This window comes from Vicugna pacos, chromosome 7 (genome assembly GCF_048564905.1).
Source record: "Vicugna pacos chromosome 7, VicPac4, whole genome shotgun sequence".
NCBI classification, from domain to species: Eukaryota; Metazoa; Chordata; class Mammalia; order Artiodactyla; family Camelidae; genus Vicugna; species Vicugna pacos.
The window spans coordinates 74146127-74168094 of NC_132993.1; the positions used below are offsets into that span (position 1 = coordinate 74146127).

Here is a 21968-nt window from a genome sequence, read left to right on the forward strand (position 1 = left end):
TCCTCATAGACAATGATGAGAAGGCTGAGAAGGATGCCTAGGGCTGACTCCAGGGTAGGTTAGAACTGCAAAGCCATATTCTTGCAGAAGGTGCTCCCTATTCTTTAGTAAAGAGATTAAACCCCATTCACACTCATAACTTAAAGATAAGACTGAGCTGGCAGGAAGGCAGATATTAAGTCTAATTTCCCACAAATGAGGAATGAAAAACCAAAACAAGTAGGCACTGTAAAACTGTTTTTGTTTTTTAATGGCAGGTCAAATATCCTGAAACATACATATATTTTGATAGTCTTCTAATCCCAGTTGAGTTCCAATATTAAAGTAACACACACGAGCTAAGAGAATTCAATGGTTCCAAGGCACTTACTGAATCTCCATGACTACATGAAAACAAGGACAATTAGGATGGACAATTAGACAGTATATAATATAAAAATAACTTTTTGCTTACAATTTACAAAATGTATTATTATTACAATCTTTGATCTCTGATAACCTGCAGTGCTGGCTGCATGAATCCAGCAATTTTAAAATTCAGAAACTATTTTCTAAAACTTCAGGGCAAATAATTTACAAATAAGGTACACAAAGATTTAGACCATGCAGAAATTTCTTACATCTTCTGTTAATAATATTTTATGACTGCAACTTTATCAAATTATATACCTACTTGCCCTGTACATATACAAAATAATGCATACATGATAAAACATTAGCAAAAGAGTAGTCCTTAAACTCAATTTATCATAAAAGTATTACTATATTAACATGTCTACAAGCAGCGTGTAACAGGGTTAAGAGACATTAAGGCAATAATACTTGAAGTTAGAAAATAAACCATGTGTAATACTTTTTCCTACATGTAATATAAGGCAGGTAGATGGTCCCAGCAAAAAATACTATGGTAACAATCTACACTGCTGTTAGTCCCACATTTTTAAGATGGAATACTATAAATCTGGCTTTCAGTGGCACTTGAATTTTCCAGTATAATTTAAAGTGTCTTTTAGTTCCCTGAATCATGTCCATTCTGAAGGTGGATCTCTTGGTCCTTTGGGTTTTCCACAGCGATTACCAAAACCTATAATCAAAACACCACAATAATTGGCTAGTGTTCAGAAGTATTTTTACACTATTAAACCATGTCTGTAGACATCTTCATTTTGTGGAACAAATAAGTTTCCATATGGGAATTTAGAATTTAAATAAACTCTACAAACCCAAACCAACACTAAATTTGTTCTAGGTAGTTGGAAATAATTGCTTCTTTTATAAAAATAATTCTATCACAATGTAAGAAAAACACCTAAGATATTTTAGCCTTTACAAAACAAAGATTTGTTTACACACTACATAGTTTTTTATATTTTAGTTTTAATCTTAATATAAAACAGAATAAATTATTTTATTTACTTCAGAATTAATTCCAAGTATTGTTGATGGTATAAGTTTTACTCTTGGCTAGTGTCATTTAAGAACCTGAATAAATCATAGCACAGAATTTGATAAACTTTGCCTTACGGAAATCCTGGAATGATGACAAATAACTCTTATTTCATTTTTGCCAGCATTAACTACATAATTATAGTTTTAAAATTATTTAGCAATCACATTACCAATCTCTGTGGCTTCTGTTGGACTTTCGGATATTTGATCTTTCCTGTTACTCAAAGCAGGTGGACATTCTGTACAAGTCTCTGTATAAATACCTCCTGCTGGATGATCTGAAAGTGCAAACCAAAACCACTGTTAATCACAATCATGTGTAGCATCATATGGAGAAGAATCTTCTAATGGTTTTAATGTGGGCAGTTAGTTAAAAGAGCAAGTTTTCTCTCTTGGGCATCATAATTTTGGAGGCCCAGATAAATATAAATGTAGGGGTAGTGCATACAGAAATCATGTTAGGGATTTTCATAGGCACTGAGAAATCTGTGGCGAGTTCTTTCGCAGTGTGAAATTCTCCTTATGTTCTTAATTTTAACTGCAACTGAAATGCCCTTATGTGGAAATAAATGGCAAATAAGTTCATAGTTTATTAATGGACTTAATATTTGCACCTAAAAGTAGTAATTCTTTTCTTTTGAAGTTTTAACATTGCTTAAATTTTAAATTACTTATTTAATTACTATTGCATAAGGAAATCAACTACCATGATTCAGTCATTCTTTCACAACCTTTATCACATCCCCTAAACCCCTGTAAGGAACTTTTCTGGAAACTTGGAATACAAGTCAAATAATAGATGATCCCTGCCTTCAGGTGCTTATAGTCTAGACAGGGGTCAGCAAACTTTTTCTATAAAGGTCTAGAGAATACTTTTAGGCTCTGCAAGCCACATATGGTCTCTGTCACATATTCTTCATAGATTTTTGTTTCTTTGCTTTTATTTTTAAACAACTCTTTAAAAAATGCAAAAACCATTTATTGAGTTCCAGGACAGAAGCAGAAAAGAAGCCAAGGGCAGTATCAGGCCTGCGGGATAGTTTGCCAATCCCTGGTTTAGTAGGAGAGGCAGACAAGTACCTTTACTGTGATAGTAGTGTGGTAAGTTTTATAATAATGGGGGCAGGGAGGAGAGGGATGTAGATGAAACTAGTGGTGGTGAGGTATTCAGGGTTTAGTCTAAAAGCCTCGATTTTCTCAATGAAGTAAAAGGTCATCTACTGAAAGAGTTAGTGAGATTGATGATTTTAGAAAAAAACAGATTTTAAAAATTCAAGGAGAACAGTGTACAAACTAGAGCATGTAAGATAACTGAGCAATACTGAGGGCTCAACTGTGGTCGAATACCTAGAACTGTATGTTCAATCTGTAAAACCGAGCGATGTTCTTAGCAGTGTTCAGTAATCCTGAGGGGTAAAATGAAATGGTATGGGAATTGGGAGCAAGACTAGAGTGATGGATGATGGTATCTAGATCAAATAGAGAAGAGAAACCAGAAGGGAGTTAATAGATACTAAGAAAATAAAAGACCCAGGGATCTAGCCATAGCAGCAGTAATAATATAACATAATAATAATATTACTATTGCTGCCATTTCAGTGCCTACCATGTGCCATGCACTGTGTCTGATACTCTCTCTCTATGATTTAATTTAATTAAATCTCTGGAACAATCCTTTAGTGTAGGTTACTTACTACTATTATCTCCACTTCACAGAGAAGAAAACTGAGGCTCAGAAAGATTAGGTAACTTGACCAAAGCCACATAGTAAGTAAAATGGCAAAAATGGGATTCCAATCCAGGTGGGCTTGACACTAAAGCTTCAGCTCTTTTCCTTACAGCATGCTGCCTCAGGAAAGCAGATAGAGTAGTAGGAGTTTATGAGATGAACGGAGCCCCATTAGGCAAAGATCTAGGAGAGAGCAGCTGAAGCAAAATGGAAGGTAAGGGCACAGATGACAGATAAATTGAGGGAACTGTATAGGCTAGGATGTTTGATGAGCTGATTACATGGTCACTGATGTGTAAGAATTAATAATAGCTTGACCTATTTTTACTATGATAATAAAAGTAATATGGTAGAAAAATCTTCTAACTTGGCATCATAATACTGGGTTGAGCTAATATAACTTTACTGGCCTTCACAAATGTAAAAGTCCTAAAAGGAAGATTTCCAAAACAACTGATTTTTAGGGACCCAATTCAACCATCTAGGTTAATTTGGGGGCATTTATTTCAAATCATTGTCAAATCTAGACTCTAAATATTTTTAAAAACAACAGAAATAAAATGGAGAAAAATATTGAAAAATAATTTCTTTCCCATCAGCCTGTTAACTACTGATACTAAATGCTATTATCTTCCTGATCAATAATAATATCTGGTATAATAATTAATTTGGAAAAATTATACTACATAATTCAAGTTCCAGAAGAGTTGTCCTACATATTTTCACATACAGAAACAATCAAATAAACAGCATACACCATGAGACATTTTTATAGAAGTTAATCTATACAATCTGTAGCAAAAAGGAACATGATCCAACTTACCACATGTTTCACTTCCAGAGGTTGTCAAGCCCTATAAGGAAGACATTTAATAGCTATTACAATACATCCCCTTCATGTACAAATAATAGAAAATTTGATCTGTTGTAAGGATATATCCCAATAAATCAAAGTCTATCAAGATTCTCAGCATCAAAGGAAAAGAAAACAATGGTGTTTTCAATTAGGGTTAAAAATTTTCAATGTTATGGTGTTTTATACTGGGAGTAAAAGGACAGAGGAATTCCTTTTTCCTTCTGGATAAAAACTGAAAATTCAAGAGTTACTACACAAAGGAACACAACTGCATTTTGCCAGCCCTCTACCATACTCATCAAATTATGGTATCATTGCTTGTAAGACATAGTATCATTATTAGGTTACTAATACTTTATGTGCCAATTAAAGTGTATCACAATGCTTTTTAATCAATTTTAAGATATACCCCAATTTCAGAGATACTAACGTGAGGGAGATAGGAAAAAACATTAATGTTGATGAAAAACTGTATTTCCCATGGCTAAAACAGTTACCTACCAAAATATTTCCTGAAAGTGAAAGGAAGCCTCTTCTGACCAGAAAAACCAAACAGAAAGACAATATACCTAGTGTCATGATGAAAAGAACTAAGTCTAGGAAAGTACTATGACCCTGAAAATAGTAACTCCTGTTCCATTCATACCTCCAAAATGATTTGGAACAAAGCATAATTTAAAAATCTCAAAAGCAGCTTGGGAAAATAACACTCTGCAGTGACGGTCATATGTGGATCATGATGCCCTTTAGAAATAGTTTAGATCTCATATTTTAATAGGCTTTCCATCTAAAATTGTAGCATAAGAAATGCTTATCAAAAATTATATTTAATAGTCTTAAGGTAACAGTTATTATAACAATCAACTGTAAGATAAATTAACAAAAGAACAAAAATACTGAGCTATAGCTGTTCCAATTCCAAAAGGACTCACTTTAGGGTTTTTTTGTTCAGACTGTTCCTGATTTTGAAGTTCACTCCACTCAGATCTTACAGGTGTATCTGAGAAAAACGAAATCTTACAATTAAAATTAACGTCTTTAATTCTTGAAACTTTTTCATTGAAGTAATATACAAAAATAGATCCCATATAGACTTTTTGAAACTATCACTTCCATAAAAAAATTTTCTAGTTTTCTATTAAAGAAAATCCCTTTAAGTTTCCTTCCTTAAAATTATTCAATTCTTGGAGTTCACTATAAACACACTGTAATCGATAGATATGACAAGCTTAGACTCATTTATTTAGTATTAGTGAAATATATGGCTTCACTGTTTTTAATATTGTTAAAATCAGTTAAAATTAACAAAATATTGGTAAAATGCAACTCAGATAAGACTAGTGAGCACTTCCTCTGAGCATGAGACACTGTAAATATACTAAAGCTGTTTCTGTACTCTTTTTTGGGACAGGAAGGAGGAGAAATACATTATTAATGTCCTAAAATATGATCACTTTCTCCCAGTTCTCACAGGTAACTCTTGTGACCTAAAGTGTCCATCAATTAACAGCACTGAGTGATGCCTGCCTTCAACCAAATTTAAATATTTACTTACCTAAACTGTCACCAAGTAAAGCAATTAATATCTTTTCACTAATAAGTGCTATTTTTAATGAATGAAAAGATAATAAATTGCATGCAGTTATAATTGTATTTCACTGAATTATAGGATTTAACATAAATGAAGCCATTAGCAAATAAAAATACCATTTTAAAGTATTTTTTCAAGCAAGGAATTAAAAACATTTGTCAATATCAACTCAAATCTGTTTTTGAATTTAATTATATAGCTCAGCAGCAACTAGATTAACATCAGCCATGTTTCTCAGAGTTTATTATTACAGTATGAAATATGTAAAATCAGAAGAGACACTCACTATGTTCACTTGCTAATACAAAAGATTCAGGAGTTCTTTCAGGTAGGGGAGGAGGCGAATCTTCATTAACATCCACGTCTATATTAAAAACATGAAATTCAGACAAATTATGAACTTGTTAAAAAATATTAACTAATTACAAAATGAACTTATCTAAGCAAAATAAGAGCTTTCTTGATATTTGAAAAAATCATTGCCACAAATATATGAGAACCAGTTTTAAAAAATGCAAAAAACAAACAAGATATCTTTACCACTCCACTTGTAATAAAGAATTATGAAGCTTATTGAACCAAAAATGAACTCCATCACTGCTGCAGAGAGAAAATGACTCTCCCATGACTTTCCTGCAGGCATTAATCACACTGTCCTCTGAGTCGGAAAGCATCTTCAGCAGAGAAGCCAGCAGGGAAGTGCCTGCTCTTCTGGGCTTGCTGATGATGCTCGGAGGCCACAAAGGAAAGCTTTGGCATTTGACTTAAGTGAGTGTTTCCCAAACTATAATCAACTGCTTCACGTCTTTTATGAGTATTGCCATACTGTGGACCATATGTCCTATTTTTAAAAATCCCACTCGTTTTTAACTATATAGTTCAGTCACGTTGTAAACAATGACTACAATAACAAATTTAAAGTGCTAGTTATTTTTCAAATGCATATAAAAATATAATCATTAAAATTTTTTGAATGTTCATTTATTGCCTAAAATCTTGTGAAAAATGGTACACGATCATACCTTGAGAATACTGACTGAAAGCTATATAAAAGCTTTTCACCAGTAAAAACAAATGCATTATCTTTTCCAAGAGCTAATTTAAGTAATCCTTAGTAGTCAGAGCTTTATTATGGTATAAAGTGAATGAGAGTACTAGATCCTCTGAAGTTTCACTGGAGGTAGAAAAAGAAAATACAAGGATACAGTTCTATGTGTGGACCCTCAGGTTAGGGAGGGTGGGGCAAAGAAAGGAAGATGTGAGGATCCTATATTATTTTTTCTGGGTGTTGACAACTGTTCTCTTAAAAATATGAACAATCTTGCCTTGATACTTTGGTGTTTTACCACATTTAATAGGCTTTGCATTAAAAAGAGATTGAAAATCAAGTAAAGCTGTTTCAATTTTCAACAAGCACTGCAATTTTCAACAAGCTCGAGCCAGGTATGATTGCTTTTGTCCCTCGTACATTTATTTAGTTGAAGACACAAGAAAATATAGCCTCTAGGTCCTGCTGAGAGAAGACTTCAAGTCCAGTACTTTATATCTATATAAACTATCTTGAGTACTGGAACTCTCTCTTGTATATAAAGTTAAGCCACTAAAGAACTATCTACCTTATCTGGTAGTAACTAGCAGTCTGAGCAATACTTCCCTTTGCCCTTTTGTTACTAACAGCTCACAGTGAAGAGATGGCAATTGGAAGAAAGGGATGCATAATCTTGGCATTGTCGTGCCATTTCATAATTAAGTGAACAAATCAGGAAGGGCAGTCTTGCTTGTTTACATTAAGTATCAAATATCTCGTCTGCTATAACAATCCTCACTCTTGAAGACTTTATTTTCTAACTATGGCTTTTGCTCCTCAACTTCATAGATCTTTGGGTTGCTCCTCAACTTCATAGATCTTTGGGTTGCCTTTTCTAAAACTTCTGTTTTAGAGGTTACCCAGAGACTGCATACTTTTCACAGGCTTTTGTAAATCATACACTTTATGGAAGCCTGGTGTAGCCAAGTTTCAGAAAACTTTCAGGAGGCCTGAGTCAATACTATAATCAGAATGCATAGCCAGGAATTTTTTTCAGGCAGTAGCCTATGTAAAAGGTAGTTTTAGGTATCAAAATTATTCCACAACAAATTCTAAAACAAACAAGTAAACAATAATCTAATCCTTGTGCCAGTGGTTCCTCTACAAGGGAAATAATTAATAACATTAAAAATAGGACTGCTTGTAGTTAGGTTACAACACAGAACACTTACACAGGAAAATCTCTGTTAATACTGAATGCATTTAGCATAGTTAGGGTAGGGTGAAAAGAAATTAGAAATCACATTTACATCTATCTTTGCTTCGAAATAAATATAAAATGGAGAGAACAGAAGTGAGCTGGTATATAGTAGGGTGCTTTCAACTATTAAGACTGCACAGTATGTGGTATTTTAAAGGATCCCTTTCTGTTATCACCAAGACTGGTCATGTGGCAGTACTTACAATGAGCATATCGTATCATGAATCCTTCCTTGTCCTCACCAAATTCTATTTCTAGTAATGGTTTAAAAAAATATATTTCCTAGATATAAAACATATGCCTGATATAGTAAAAAAAGCCCAAAATGAAAATTTTTTATCTACACATTTTCTTGTGTAATTACAACTTGACAGTTATTTTCAAACTCTGAAGTAGAGGAAGAAAAAAAATTAACAATTTTAAATTATGCCAAACTGGTAATGTACTATTTATTGTGGCAACCATTAACTTCTGAAGAGCTTTCAAATAAAACATAGAAGAATCAACAAAACAGAATCCTGTAAATTTTAAAAACTAGCTTAGACTGTCATCTACTCTACCAGATACATTCTCAAGATAAAAATAAATAAATAAAGTACGTGTGAGTTGAGCAAAATAAAGGTACCACAGTATGGGTGGTACTTAATGGGTCAGAAATAGAAAAAGTCATCTTTCAAGTTCAGTACTTATTTCGCCTGCATGTTATAAATACCAGCCTGTATGTGTCACTACCAAAGTTCACTGACAAATGAAAGACTACTGATAATCAATCTATCAGTAAATAGCTTTTGTGTTTATACATTTGCTCTCAACTTTACAGTCTGTTTGAGATGGCAGGCATGGTAATTTTTAGCAGATTACAAAGAGAAGTTTCAAAACCAATAACACATCTTGGGAAATGAGGGCATGCTTTATCCTGAAATGCTTAGATTGCTTAAAGAAGAGAGTCATTAATTAAATAGCATTAGCACTGAGAACTAGATATGTAAATATCCCATTTACTACCAACTGAATTAAACTTCCCATATTCTGCTGAGTAGCTGCAATATTGCTTTTTGGCTAAACCTAGGGTTGAAAGGAGCTTTTTTTTTTTTACAAGCATTTGTGAAGAGAATTTTAAAAAGGTATTTTCTAGTTAAAAGAGCATAAAAAGGAAATGAAATAGATGTTTGTAATGTATATATGGGTGAAATTAAATGGCCAGTCAAGCCATTTGACAACATTTGTGTCACTGTCACTATAAGTAATTTTGTCTTCCCTAAATTATTTCTAATTATTCAGTCATATAAATTTCTAACCCATATAAGTACTAAGAGCTGTAAGATATAAGAAGAGAAAATTTTCAGTTACAACAATTGAAATATTTTGGAAACACAAAATCCAGTAATGCCATGTGGCCAAACTAAGTAAGGTAACAATAAAAGCTTACTTTAAAAAAAACAGTATTGAAAATAATGAAATTTTGCCATAGGTTCTGGAGTAAAGTATGGAATAAACCATAATGAATTAATATAGCTAAAGTGCTTAGAACAGTGATTGGCACATAGTAAAAATATTTAAGTGTTAGATACTATTATTATTACCTTTTTCAGCACCTGAATGTATTGTTCCTGCTATATCATGTCTAGCAATGGACATTGGTAATACTTTCCTTGTAGAAATGCTTTCAGTACTAGTGGCAGCAGAAACGGTGGCACTTGCTGTTGAAATATTGGTTTTATTCTTGGTCACAGCCTCATCAGAGTTCCTTTCATCCGAGTCCGAGTCGTCAGAGTGAAGAGGATTAGTAAAACTGAGGGGTGCTCTGAGTAGAGGGGAACTGTTATGATCCACAAGATCATGGGTTTCAACTTGTGCTGTGGGGCTTGGTGTTAAACTCACAGTTTTTGTTGTTTCACACTGGAGATCTGAGGATTTGCCTTCAGATGAATTGGGCATGTGTGCGGTATTTTCAGGTCCATGAAATGACCACGTTACATGTCCTTTCTCATCAAGAGGCAAGCGGTCTGGCCTTGGAGGTGTGTCTGAATTCTTCTGTGCTTCTTCTGGTGGAATAACTGGGGCTATACTTGATTGTGTTGCACTGCAGTCCACACAAGAATTCTGAGAAATATCATCAACTTTTAGATCCCTTGAACTCAATTCCTGTGACTTGGAGATTCTATCAATTATACAAGGTGAAGCTGAAGCTGATTTAATTTTAATTGCATGTCCCCTATTCAAGAGCGTGTTCCCATCAAAACTTTTTGGTCCCTCTTGGAGAGGGACCTTCTTAATCTCAAAACTTAAATTTCGCTCCAATTTTTTATCTATCTGTTCAATAGTTGATTCATTTTTCCCTATTAGTTCTGATGATTTACTATAGTTTCTGTTGAGGTCTGTTGAATGTTGTTCTGATGACACCATGTGCAACACTGGCTTTGGATGGTATCTGTCATTGTCCTGCCACACTGTAGTGACTGTTGGAAAAGCTGAGGGGGGAGAAGGTGTCAAGATGGGTGGTACTGGGTGCGGTTCCGGAGGCTGCAGTATTTCTTCCTTAGCATCCCCTTCTACAAGGCAACTGAAAAACATTGAGGAAAGAGTATTGTAAGAAGGGTCATCCTTTTAAAAAAATAAGTTGATAGGGAACAGTTATGTAGCTAAGTCTATTATATTAAAAGTCAATAAAGTCTGGTTATGAATAAAAATTAGCAAAACTAAGAAATTTAATGTTTAACAAGGTAGTAATACTTGTACATTGTTTAAATAAGGCAATACAAGAATTTTAATAAAAACCCAACAGTCACCTCCCATAGCCATCCAGTTACTGAGACATCGAGTTTCAGCTTTTTAAAAACGGCTGCTTATAAGATTTATCTTTATATTTCAAAATGCATAAAACTGTTATTACCTGATCTTTCTACTTCACAATTCTCTACTTCCTTCCTACTATGTAAATGTCTTCTCCATCTTCCCAATACTTTTATATTATAATTTTTGGTTAGTGCAATCTTACGACTATAGTTATTATTCATACTGATGATACCATGATTTCCTATATTTTCTTATACAACTCTGGTTTTTCCCTAATAACTGCCCTGGGTTTCCTATGTATCATCAGTAATCCAGTCCTTCTTCAAACTTACCCGCAGATTTGTACACCTCCTCTCAATTGGTCAAGCATACCAGGTAACCATCAATACCACAGACATCCCTCTTAGAAATTTGAGCCTCCTGCTCCAGTGTGGACCACTGGCTCCTGAGGCCACCACAGAGCTGATATTCTCTCCTGTATCAGACTCTTCCTGTTTCCCAGGCCCCATCTTCCTTTTTCTAGATACATTCCTTTGATTTAGTGGGTTATATCTCCCCATTGCTTAAGGACTATACAGAGGAAACAAATTTCTTGAGGCCTGTACATTTGAGTATTATAGTTTCAAGGTTATTGACTTTTGGAAAAAGTATATTAATTCTAGAGTATAGATAATTTTCCTTCAGAATTTTATAATTCTGATTCCTGTTCCTTTGAATATTGGCTGTTTTTTCTCTCTCTTGGAGCTTTTAGGTTCTTTTTTATTCTTGATGTTCTACAATCTCATTGTGTAACTTTTTTTAATCTAGGGTATTACAATTTTTTAATGCATTACATTGAGAACTTTCTTTGAAAACTTATGTTAATATTAATGCTTACATCTTTGCTAATTTCTTCTTTTCCACTCTCCTTCCAGGCAGTATTAGCTTTAGATATAATAATTATTATTATGTGATGGACCTCCTATTTTGATTCTCTATAATTTCTTTATCTTCTCTCCTATTTTCTCTATTTGTCCATTCTCTTGGGAGATTTCCTAGACTATCTTCCAGCCTTATTTAATTAAAATTAAATTTTAAGTTTTAAAACTTATGCTATTATATTTTTAATTCCCAAGATCTTTTTATTTATTATGACCCAGTTCTTATTTCATGGTTGCAATATTTCCTAATTCCTGAGAAAAATGAACAGTTGTTTTCCCCACCTCATCTTTTTTCTACTGTGTGTTGTCTCCATTTCCTCCGTGTTCCTTTTATTCCTCCTTATTTGGATCTGTCTTTCATGTTAGAGGCTTTGTCAATTGTCTGATAATTCTTGGTTCTGTTCATTTGTTAGGAATGGAACATTTTAAATGACTGAAAGATGTGTACGTAATTGTCAGGGGGAGGGCTTGTGGCTCTGTGGTCATCTCACTGCTTGGTGACTGAATATAGCCCTTGCAATATCATTGGTGGGCCACAACCATCAATAAATAACTGTAGATTTCCTCTCTTGGGCTGGTTAGTTTTTCAAAAGAGGGATTCTGTCTCCCACCTTAAGTGGCTGCTAGTATTCTGGGAGCCAAACAAGGGCTGAGAACAAGGGAGCTGGAGGATCTCACTATTCAGCATGCAGATTCCTGCTTTCAGTAAGGCACTAACAACCCCACCATCAGTTGGACCTGATGTTCCAAATCCAGATACGTCCAGGTTCAACCACACCAGAGTAAATCCCTCCTACTATGTATCCAGGCTTGGAAGAAGCTGTCAATTGCCTGCTCAATTCAACGGAAGGAATCTGGGGTTCTAAACATTCTTTATAGAGACATTCTAGGACTCTTCTGATCTTCAGTTCTATCCTATATACCAGCCTTAACAGGGACCTCCAATTTCTGGGCCATTCTGGGGGTTCTTTGAATAGAATCATCTTGCTGCTTCTTGGCTTTACTCACCCACAGAAAAGCAAGTTTTAGCTTTTTCTGTTCTGTTAAGTCCCTTTTCATGGGTCAGTGTACTTTTCACTTTCCAAAATTTTGTCAAAATCTAATTTGCTGCCATTTCCTCTTCAATTTTCTGGTTTTTAAACTTTTTAATTTTTATATTCCTTCACTATAATTATAGGAAGTTTAGGGAGGGACCAGAATTAAATATATTTAAACTGCCTACCTAACCAACAGTCTTGTAAACTGTCTTACTGCTTTTAGGAGCAGTAGTCTGTACATGATGTTGATATGTACATAGTAAATAAATTCTTGGCTACTCACATTTTAAAAATAGCTTTATGGAGGTATAGTTGATATACAAAAACCTGCACATATTTAATGTATACAACTTGATGAGTTCGGACATATACATATACTATCACCACAATCAAGGTAATAAACATTTCCATCACCTCCAAAAGTTTTCTCATGTCCCTTTGTGGTTCTTTTGGCTAGTCAAATTTGATTGATCATTACACTAACAGACTTTCCCCTTATCCTTCCTGAAGGTTTGTTGAAATAGGCTTAAAACACTTTTATAGCACTTTGATGTGCACAAAAATTATAAGCCCAGTCACAAAAAAAATATGCTACATACTGACTTTCCACTATAGTATTCAACATTCTTATTTTCACTGGGTATTCTGATGGAAAAAAATTCCTCTGACTAAATATGATGTGACTTGCATCATTCTGATTGTAAATATTGTTCTTAATTTCATCTGTTCGGAGGAAGGCATTTTTCACTTCAAAAACAAAACACAACATTCAAGACCTACCACTTGCCAGGCAGTACACTAGTACTAGAAGAAGACAGAACAATGAACACAAAAGTTTGGGTCCCTAAGGAGTATAGAGTAATAGTGTAAAATAAGGCTAAAAAAGTAAGTTGGAGCTATACTGTGACGGCCCAGATTTTTCACAGTAAGAAGTTTGGACTTTATAATATAGAAATTTTACATTTAATTTGTATGACCAGATCTTAAAATTAGTGGACTATAACTTTTGTTTCAAATTGATGTTTTATAGAAACTCAGAAAACTAGTTTCCTTATAATAATTTAGGCTGGATTTTATGTAGGGTGGAAAGATTATGGCGGTGCAGGAAATGACAACCAAAATATTAGAACATAACATTTTTTTTTTTACCAAATTTTTTTTTTCAGGCAAGGGGTAGGTAATTAGGTTTATCTGTTTACCTACTTTTAGTGGAGGCACTGCGGATTGAACCCAGGACCTCATGCAGGCTAAGCACACACTCTACCATTGAGCTATATACCCCCCCCCAAGAACGTAACATTTTAAAAACAAAAAACCTTCACTACTATCCTTTCTTCTAGGGAGGTAATACCATATAATGAAAAAAGCAATGGACTAGAAGATAACAGATGTGTGTTCTTAGTTGAACTCTGCTAGCCAATGCAGGTCAACACCTTTGGGAACCGTCTATATTGACATCCATGTGATCGAGATTACTTTAAAAATTATTGGATTCTCTACATCAGTAATCACTTTGACACTGACTATCTACAGAATGAACAGAGAATACATGATGATCTAAAAAAGGAAGATGAGAAAACATAGGAAATTAGAGAACTACAGTAAGGACGCTAAAATCTTCCCGTATTAATCTTAAAAAAATGCCGATTTGGAATGATTATTTAGAACTTGAAAATTTTAAGTGGTCAAATTAATCAATCTTGTCCTTTGTGATTTCCTTTATGTCTTCTATTATATCTCCTTCTACAAGTTTGTCAAACATTAAATTATATTCTATGTTTCAATGATTTGACCTTTTATATTTAATTTATTTAAATATCTGAAGCTTACTTTGATATTTGGTGTGATACAAGGATCTAAATATATTTTCCCACAAATGGTTAATAATATTAGAACATAACTTAATAAATAACCCTATTCTTTTTTCCTACTTAGTATATGTTAGACTAATTCATTACAGGATCTATTCCTTAGTTGCTTTTTCAACTCCATCAACTGATATATTCTTACACCACTAACAGACTGTTTTAAATATAGCTTTATAATTTTAAAAGTGTTGCTCCTTGCTCATCATTACTTTCATCCTAAGTTTTCTTTGGTATGTTTGCCTCTTTATTCTCACAAATGAAAATATTTCAGAAAAAATTCCTTTGGTATTCTCATTTGAACTGCATCAAATTTGAAAAGAATTGGTATTTACATATCATTGAAAAACGGTAAATTACATTTAACTTTCCCAGCTAAGAATACTTAATTTTTGTCATTAAGACAAATGAATACATTTCTATCTAAGGTTCTGGTTTTTAAGGTTATTTCTAGGTATTTTATATTTTGAAAGGGATCTCTTTTTTAATCCTTTCTCTGCCAGATACAAAACTGTCTCCTTCATGGCCTCTATAATGCCACTGTTTCCTGGTTTTCCTTTATCCCTTGGTTGCCTCTTCCTTCCTTCCTCCCTTTCTTCCTTCCTTCCTTCCTTCCTCCCTTTCTTCCTTCCTTCTTTCCTTCCTTTCTTCCTCCCTTTCTCTCTCTGTCTCTGTCTCTCTCTCTCTCTTTCTCTCTTTCTTTTAGTTTGCTCTTAACAAATCTTGGTGCTTACCAGGGGTCCCTCCTTGGTACTTCATGATACTGTACCCAACATCTGAAAGATTTATTCATGTCCAAGTTTTCTATATAAGCTATATAGAGAATCCTCAGTAAACCTTTACCCCTAGCCTAGGTATCAAAATGTCTAAAACAGAACCACTTTCTGTCTTTCTCTCAATCCTATTCCAACTTAAATTTGTTTGAAGTGAGAGGCATTAGGAGCATCAAGTGTACCGTCACTGTCTCTGAAATATTTATAAATAAAGAAAATTTACTAAGGTGTAAATAACTGATTAACTTGCTTACTGTCACCATAATGAAAAATATACTGTTTGGTAAGATTTACTTTGTATGAATCTTACACTCTTGTGATTTTATTTTCATTTAGCAAGGTATTCTTTGTGGAATATAATAAAATTCTGCCATTTGACTCTATTGCATGAATAAGTAAAAAGATAATCTAAGCTTGTAATATAAAATCACATACATGTAAAAATTTGAGCACATAATCCCCAAATAAAATCCTGGCACATAAGCTGAATGAACATTTTTCTGTTAATACTCATTGGCTACTTCTTTAACAGGAGCCAAACTTTGGAAAAGGTATATGAGAAAGGTTTAAAATTCAGAACATTCTATTCTTTTTTTTTTTTTTGCTTCAAAATTAGAAAAAGGGTACCACTATTTGTTGTTGGAGGTAAATGACCATATAAATCACAAACATCAGTGTACACTTTGAGAACCTCTACATTGGCTCAACCTCAAAAACCAATTTAAAAGATATTAGAGTAGCAAAAATGTTTCTTAATTTCCTTTAAGGTCATTATAGTTTCTGTTAGGACTCTACAGAACACATATGGGGGACAAAGAAATTAGAAGACTAACAGTTTATAGGTTTTAACTGGTTACCTTCCACAGTAAATACCAAAGTGGAAATCAAACAGGAAAGAACTACTGGGAAGTGTTAGCACCCAGTTAACACCCTGAGCATTTAGATGCTGAGACCTAGACTCTACATAGGCTTTCTGATCTTCCTTAGAGAAGTGTGCAAAAAGCCACGCCAGAGACTATAAAAGCTACTACATCTTGCCTTAGTTATTGAGGAAATTGTAGGTTTTTTTTCTTTTGTATAGAGGGATGATCTCATTAAGGTGCAGCAACTCAATGCCAAGACACAACCATAGTCACCTTATCCAACTTTAGTGAACTGCTATCAGACTTTTAAAGGGAAAGAATTGATGAATACCTATATAATACCTACTCTGAGGGAAGGTCAATCTGTTTAGGCAGATCTATGCTCAAGACAGGACATAATATAAATCATTCTATAGTTTTATTATAGATCATCTACTGTGCCTCCTTTTAAAAATAATTCAATAACTCAATCTTAACATCATATTATAATGGGAAAACCAACATTTAATGAAAACAAAGTATATGCCAGGTCTTAAAAGTAGCATTTTCACATACTTTATTTCATTTAATCCTTAGGACAATACTTAAAGAAAAATAATCCCCTAAGGATCAAATAAGTTAAGTGAGTTACTCATGACTTTAGGGCTAATAAGTGGCTGAAAAGGATTTGAAACTAAATCATTCTGACTCTATCTGTATTCCTTCATACTACCATCTAACTGACTTAGCATCTACCCTGAAAGAAAAATGAAGAAAGGGGGACAGGAATATACGTTGCTTTAACTATTAAAAATGAGCTTGGTATGAAAGCAAGAAAATGTAGAAGAAATAAACTCATCTCTACTAGTAATGTTATTAATCATCTTCACATAATTTCTTCAATATGTATACAATTTTTGACAATCATATTACATGTTCAGTCATTATGAGAAAATTGAAATCTTTAGAGTAGCTAAATTAGTTGTACCACAGACCGAAAGATGAGCTATAGGCAATTCAGGGTTATGCTCACTGTTCTGGTATAGTATACTACTGAAATTTTATCCAAATTGAAAAGAATTTTTTACAGTACACCAGTAAAAAGGATCAGTTGCCATACATATACTAAACAAAAGAATGATAATAAATATTTTTTAAAGACCCTCAGAAACAGTCAGAATTTTTTGTTTTAGTAACAGTGAGTAAAAATAAAGTATCCTTTCTAAGAAAATGTGACGTACAGTACCTGCGGGTCCTTGGTGGTTTTGGAGGGGGAGAATCTTGTTTGTCAGAATCTATGGAGCTGACCATATGTTCGGTGTTAATTTCATTCTGCCAAGGGAAAAAACCAACAGAATGAGTCTTAAGTCCTTCACCTTTCCCAGACTTTTTTAGGACTCCTACTGCTATATAGTACTTTTAAATAGGTCCCAGAATTCATTTTAATCATTTCTTGCCCTGCCATCCCTCTGTTACCAGAGAATGCCCTATTCTATTAAGGCATGTAGCCCCTATATCACTGCCTAACCAAATGGACCCAAAGAAGGCAGGAAGACCCCATCCAGGAATAGCCTTGATTCTTGCTGGTTACATGACTAGTGAAATCATTAACAAGGATGATCCAGAGTCAATACAGCTATAAGAATCTTAGGTTGTATTTAGGATTGTGAATAGAGGAGATATGAAATTACTATACAAAACATTGCCCTGAATTAGATTCAGCCTCAGAAAGTACCTCATTTTTATCTGGCTAGGCTATGTTAATTCTAGGCCAGAAGACAAGAATGACTTTCACCCTTGCCTATATCTCAGGTAATCTTATTATTTTATATTTTATATATATATATATATAAAAGTCATATTTGCAAATACTAGGATCAGTTAAAGAACTCTGAAAGTGCAGCTGACTTTTTCTTTTAATCAAAAGATACTTCTATCATGTCTATCATGGCAGCTTGTTTGTCCATATAACTATTTCTTGCCAATGTCCTTTTTAACTTAACTACTCTCAACAAAAGCAAACAGAAACCTCAACTTTCCAGCAATTTTAATACACCCTGACTCCTAATATCAGATGCATTACAAGAGTCTTAACAACTTATTATATATCTTGTTTTGACCAAAACAGAAGTTACATTATGCAGCTAAAAGATTTCATCCCCTACCAAAACAGGCAGCTGTTGCAGGGATATCTGCTACAGGTAGGGTGATCATATAATTTTTTGTCCAAATCAGGGCTTTTACACCTAGACAAGTATAAACTGGTTTTGCCTCCGTTAAATCAGGACTTTTGGTTACCACACTTTTAGATCCCCAGATATTACCAGAATTTAGACTTTTTGCATCAAAAAGACTCCTTTCACATATTAATGATTCATTTGTTTATTATTCCTATTAATTAAACAATCATACTCCCATAATAACACTCATTAATATTTCAGTCTCAAAATCTATAAAAATTCTCATTAAATAGGTTAAATAAAGATTACAGGTAAACCACATGAAACTACTTCTACTGAACTGTTTCTAACCTACAAAAACACAGTAATTTTTCATAATACAACATGAACAGCCTCATGTCCTGTCAAGTCAGGTTTTGCTGCTAAATAAGTGTAATACCAAACACACATACACACATGCACACACACACAGAAACCAACCATAGCTTTTCACAGCATTTTAGATTTTGGAACAGCAGGTAAGGAAGGCACTGTGGATCTATATATAAAAGGCACTGAAAAGTAAGCACTGGAGAAGATATAAAAATGTAAAAGACATAGTACTTAACTTCAAGAACTGTATAGTCTGGTAATATAATCAAACAAAAAAGTTAAAAGAGTAATAATAAAACCATAAAGTGGTAAAATCAGTACACTGAAGCTATGAAATCAGGGAAAGGAGATTTATAAATGAGAATATTGAGAACATAGTTGAGAAGATATTAAGAAGTTGAGAATATTAAGGTAGCATATAGAACGGCATTAAGGGATGGATAAGAGTTTGACAAATGAAAAAGAGCAGAAGATGGAAGCATGGAACAGGGAGGAAGGGGACAAAGACAAAGTAGCTGTATTTGCAGGCAAATGACCACCTGTGACAAAGGAAAGAAGCTGTCATGAAGGATTCCCCATTCCCGGTAAATGAGAGAATGGTGGAGCCATAAACAGAAAAGGCTGAAAGATGAAAAGAACTTCTGGAGGAGGTTTACTTTTTGGGCATGTTGAATTTCACGTGATTAAAGGCATCAATGTGGCAATGCAGAAGTGCAACTTAGAGACTCACTGCTCACAGAGCATGAACAAAACCTCCTAGTCACTGGACTTCCAGAACAAAACAATGAACTTCTTAGATTCCTAGTTTTCACTTACAATAATGTTTGCTATAATTTTAAGTCTTCTGATCCTCTTATATTTACAGCTTTTGTCCCCACATTTATTCTACTGTGTACAGCTCTTTGGCTACTTTTATTACCAGTTAAAACAATCACCAACTTTTGAAGCTGAAAGGAATTTTAGAAATTAAATAATCTACTGGAGATTAGGTTCTAGTGTATTATCTTGTTTCAAGCAGAGCTAGCTAAAGTTACTTTTTTTTTTAACCTTTTGATCACCTTCACCCACTCTGCTAAGGCTATTTTGTGTATTAATATTTCCACGTAACAGAGCTCTGTCAAGGGACACGAAAGAAAAAATCAGAACCTAATTATCAAATACTTAAGGATATATTATCAGCTGGAGAACAAAATAAATATTAAAACAAAGTGCTTTAAAAATAAACATTAGAGGAAAAAAGATTCAGGATACAATAACATCAAATCTAAAATGCACAACACAAGCATAACAAAAGGAACATAACACAAACTATCGTTCCTGTTATTCAGTCATCCTAGAATTGAAAATCCTGTTGTTGATTATCGATGGTGGTATCATTTATGTACAAAGTAAAAAGACATGTGTGCATACCTTGCTTACTGAGGTGTTTCTAAATCCCAAGTCAATAAGCTACTGGATTCCAAAATAAATTTTCCCTTTAGAGCTCCTCCCTGGGAAGTGATTTTAGTTGTAATACTTCTGACAAATAACATTTATTATAGAGTCATATTGCTGATTAGTATTTCAAACTAAAATTTCTATAAAAGTAATTCTGGAATATAAGAGCTTGTTTTAAGAGCTTTTTAAAAAATTCCTTAACTTCTAAATTAAGTTTTCAGCGATATAATAAATAGAGATTTATAATTCTTTCTCACAGTACAGGTTCAGAACGATAAAGAACATACTTAGAATCATTTTATACTCAATCACACAGCTATAAGGTGATTTTCTCCAGTTTTTTAGATTCTACATTTTCTTTAACTGGGATTTATGGTTTTCAACCATATATTATTAACCTGTTATAAAAACAGTCACTTATAATTAAAAATACCTAGAAAACAAGATTTTTAAGAAGAAAATATTAGAAATTATCTAGAATGATAAGCTATCTTTTCTTCTGTCCATTTGTCCTTCCTTCCACTTTTTTTTTTTCAGTCATCCATTGAGATATTTAGTACCAGACACAATGGTACACAACTTTTGGCAAAATATTTATCCCCATCAAATATAGCTTTCTCAGAATAGATACTATAGAAAATTGTTTTTCCCACTTGCAAAATAAGAAAACCCATCTTACTCAAATGGTAAATTCAGCAGTCACCATGTCAGCTTTAACAAAATGCAAGGACATAATCTAACATTTTATGTTCAGTTAGCAAACATTTAGTGTGTGTCTCCTATGCAGCCAGGCAATGAGATAAGACAGTAGGATTGAAGTAACCACTATTTCCTATTGGGTATTATTTCATCACATACAGTGTATGATTTTTCTTGCATTCCTTGGGGATTTGTAAACCTTTGACCTATTAGACAGAAACAATCTATAAAAAAAATTATAATTGTAATATGGAGGTCAGGCTAGTAAAAAGGAATAAAACCTAATCAAAAAATCAGGTAATAAGAACAAATATGAGGGAATAAGCCAACATTTATCATATACCACTTTTGACAGACAACTAAAATACAGTTAATAGTTCAAAAATTACAACACTGAAAATTGGATTAAAAATTTTTTTTCTAGCAAACGCAACAAAAGCAAATTTAAGCAATCAGGAATGTATGAAACTAAAAAGCTCTGCACAGCAAAGGAAACCATCAAGAAAATGAAAAGGCAATATACCAAATGGGAGAAAATATTTGCAAATCATGTATCTGATAAGGGGTTAATATAAAAATATATATATATAAAGAACTCATACAACTTGGTAGCAAAAAACACACACAAGCCAATTAAGAAATGGGCAGAATACTGGAATAGACAATTTTCCAAGGACAGACAGGTACCCAACAGGTACATGAAAAGGTGCTCAACATCACTAATCTTCAGGGAAATGCAAATCAAAACCACAGTGAGACCCTAGACCTGTCAAAATGACCATTATCAAAAATACAAGAAATAACAAGTGTTGGAGAGGATGTGGAGAAAAGGGAACCTTTGCGCACTGTTCATGGGAATGCAAATTGGTGCAGCCATTACGCAAAACACTACAGAGGTTGCTCAAAAAAGTAAAAATAGAACTACCATATGACCCAGCAACTTCACTTTTATATATTTATCTAAAGAAAACAAAACATCTAACTCAAAAAGACACATGAACCTTCATGTTCATTGCAGCATCATTTACAATAGCCAATACATGGAAGCAACCTAAGTGTGCACTGATGAAAAATGGATAAAGAAAATGTGGTATATATATATAATAGAATATTTTTTGGCCAAAACAGAATGAA

The 21968-nt window shown here is 33.6% G+C and overlaps 1 protein-coding gene across 1 annotated transcript in view; it reads right to left on the minus strand.

The window, feature by feature from the left end:
- Window positions 1–222: 222 nt before the first annotated feature.
- Window positions 223–21968, minus strand: part of PTPN12 (protein tyrosine phosphatase non-receptor type 12) — a 78720-nt gene continuing 56974 nt past the window's right edge. The window contains exons 12-18 of the mRNA XM_006198487.3: window positions 17393–17478; window positions 9497–10476; window positions 5912–5989; window positions 4967–5034; window positions 4002–4032; window positions 1620–1727; window positions 223–1084 (exon numbers count right to left, since the gene is read on the minus strand). Of these exons, the coding sequence (XP_006198549.2) occupies window positions 1023–1084; window positions 1620–1727; window positions 4002–4032; window positions 4967–5034; window positions 5912–5989; window positions 9497–10476; window positions 17393–17478 (1413 nt within the window). The 3' untranslated portion in view covers window positions 223–1022. The remainder of the gene's footprint in view (window positions 1085–1619; window positions 1728–4001; window positions 4033–4966; window positions 5035–5911; window positions 5990–9496; window positions 10477–17392; window positions 17479–21968) is intronic.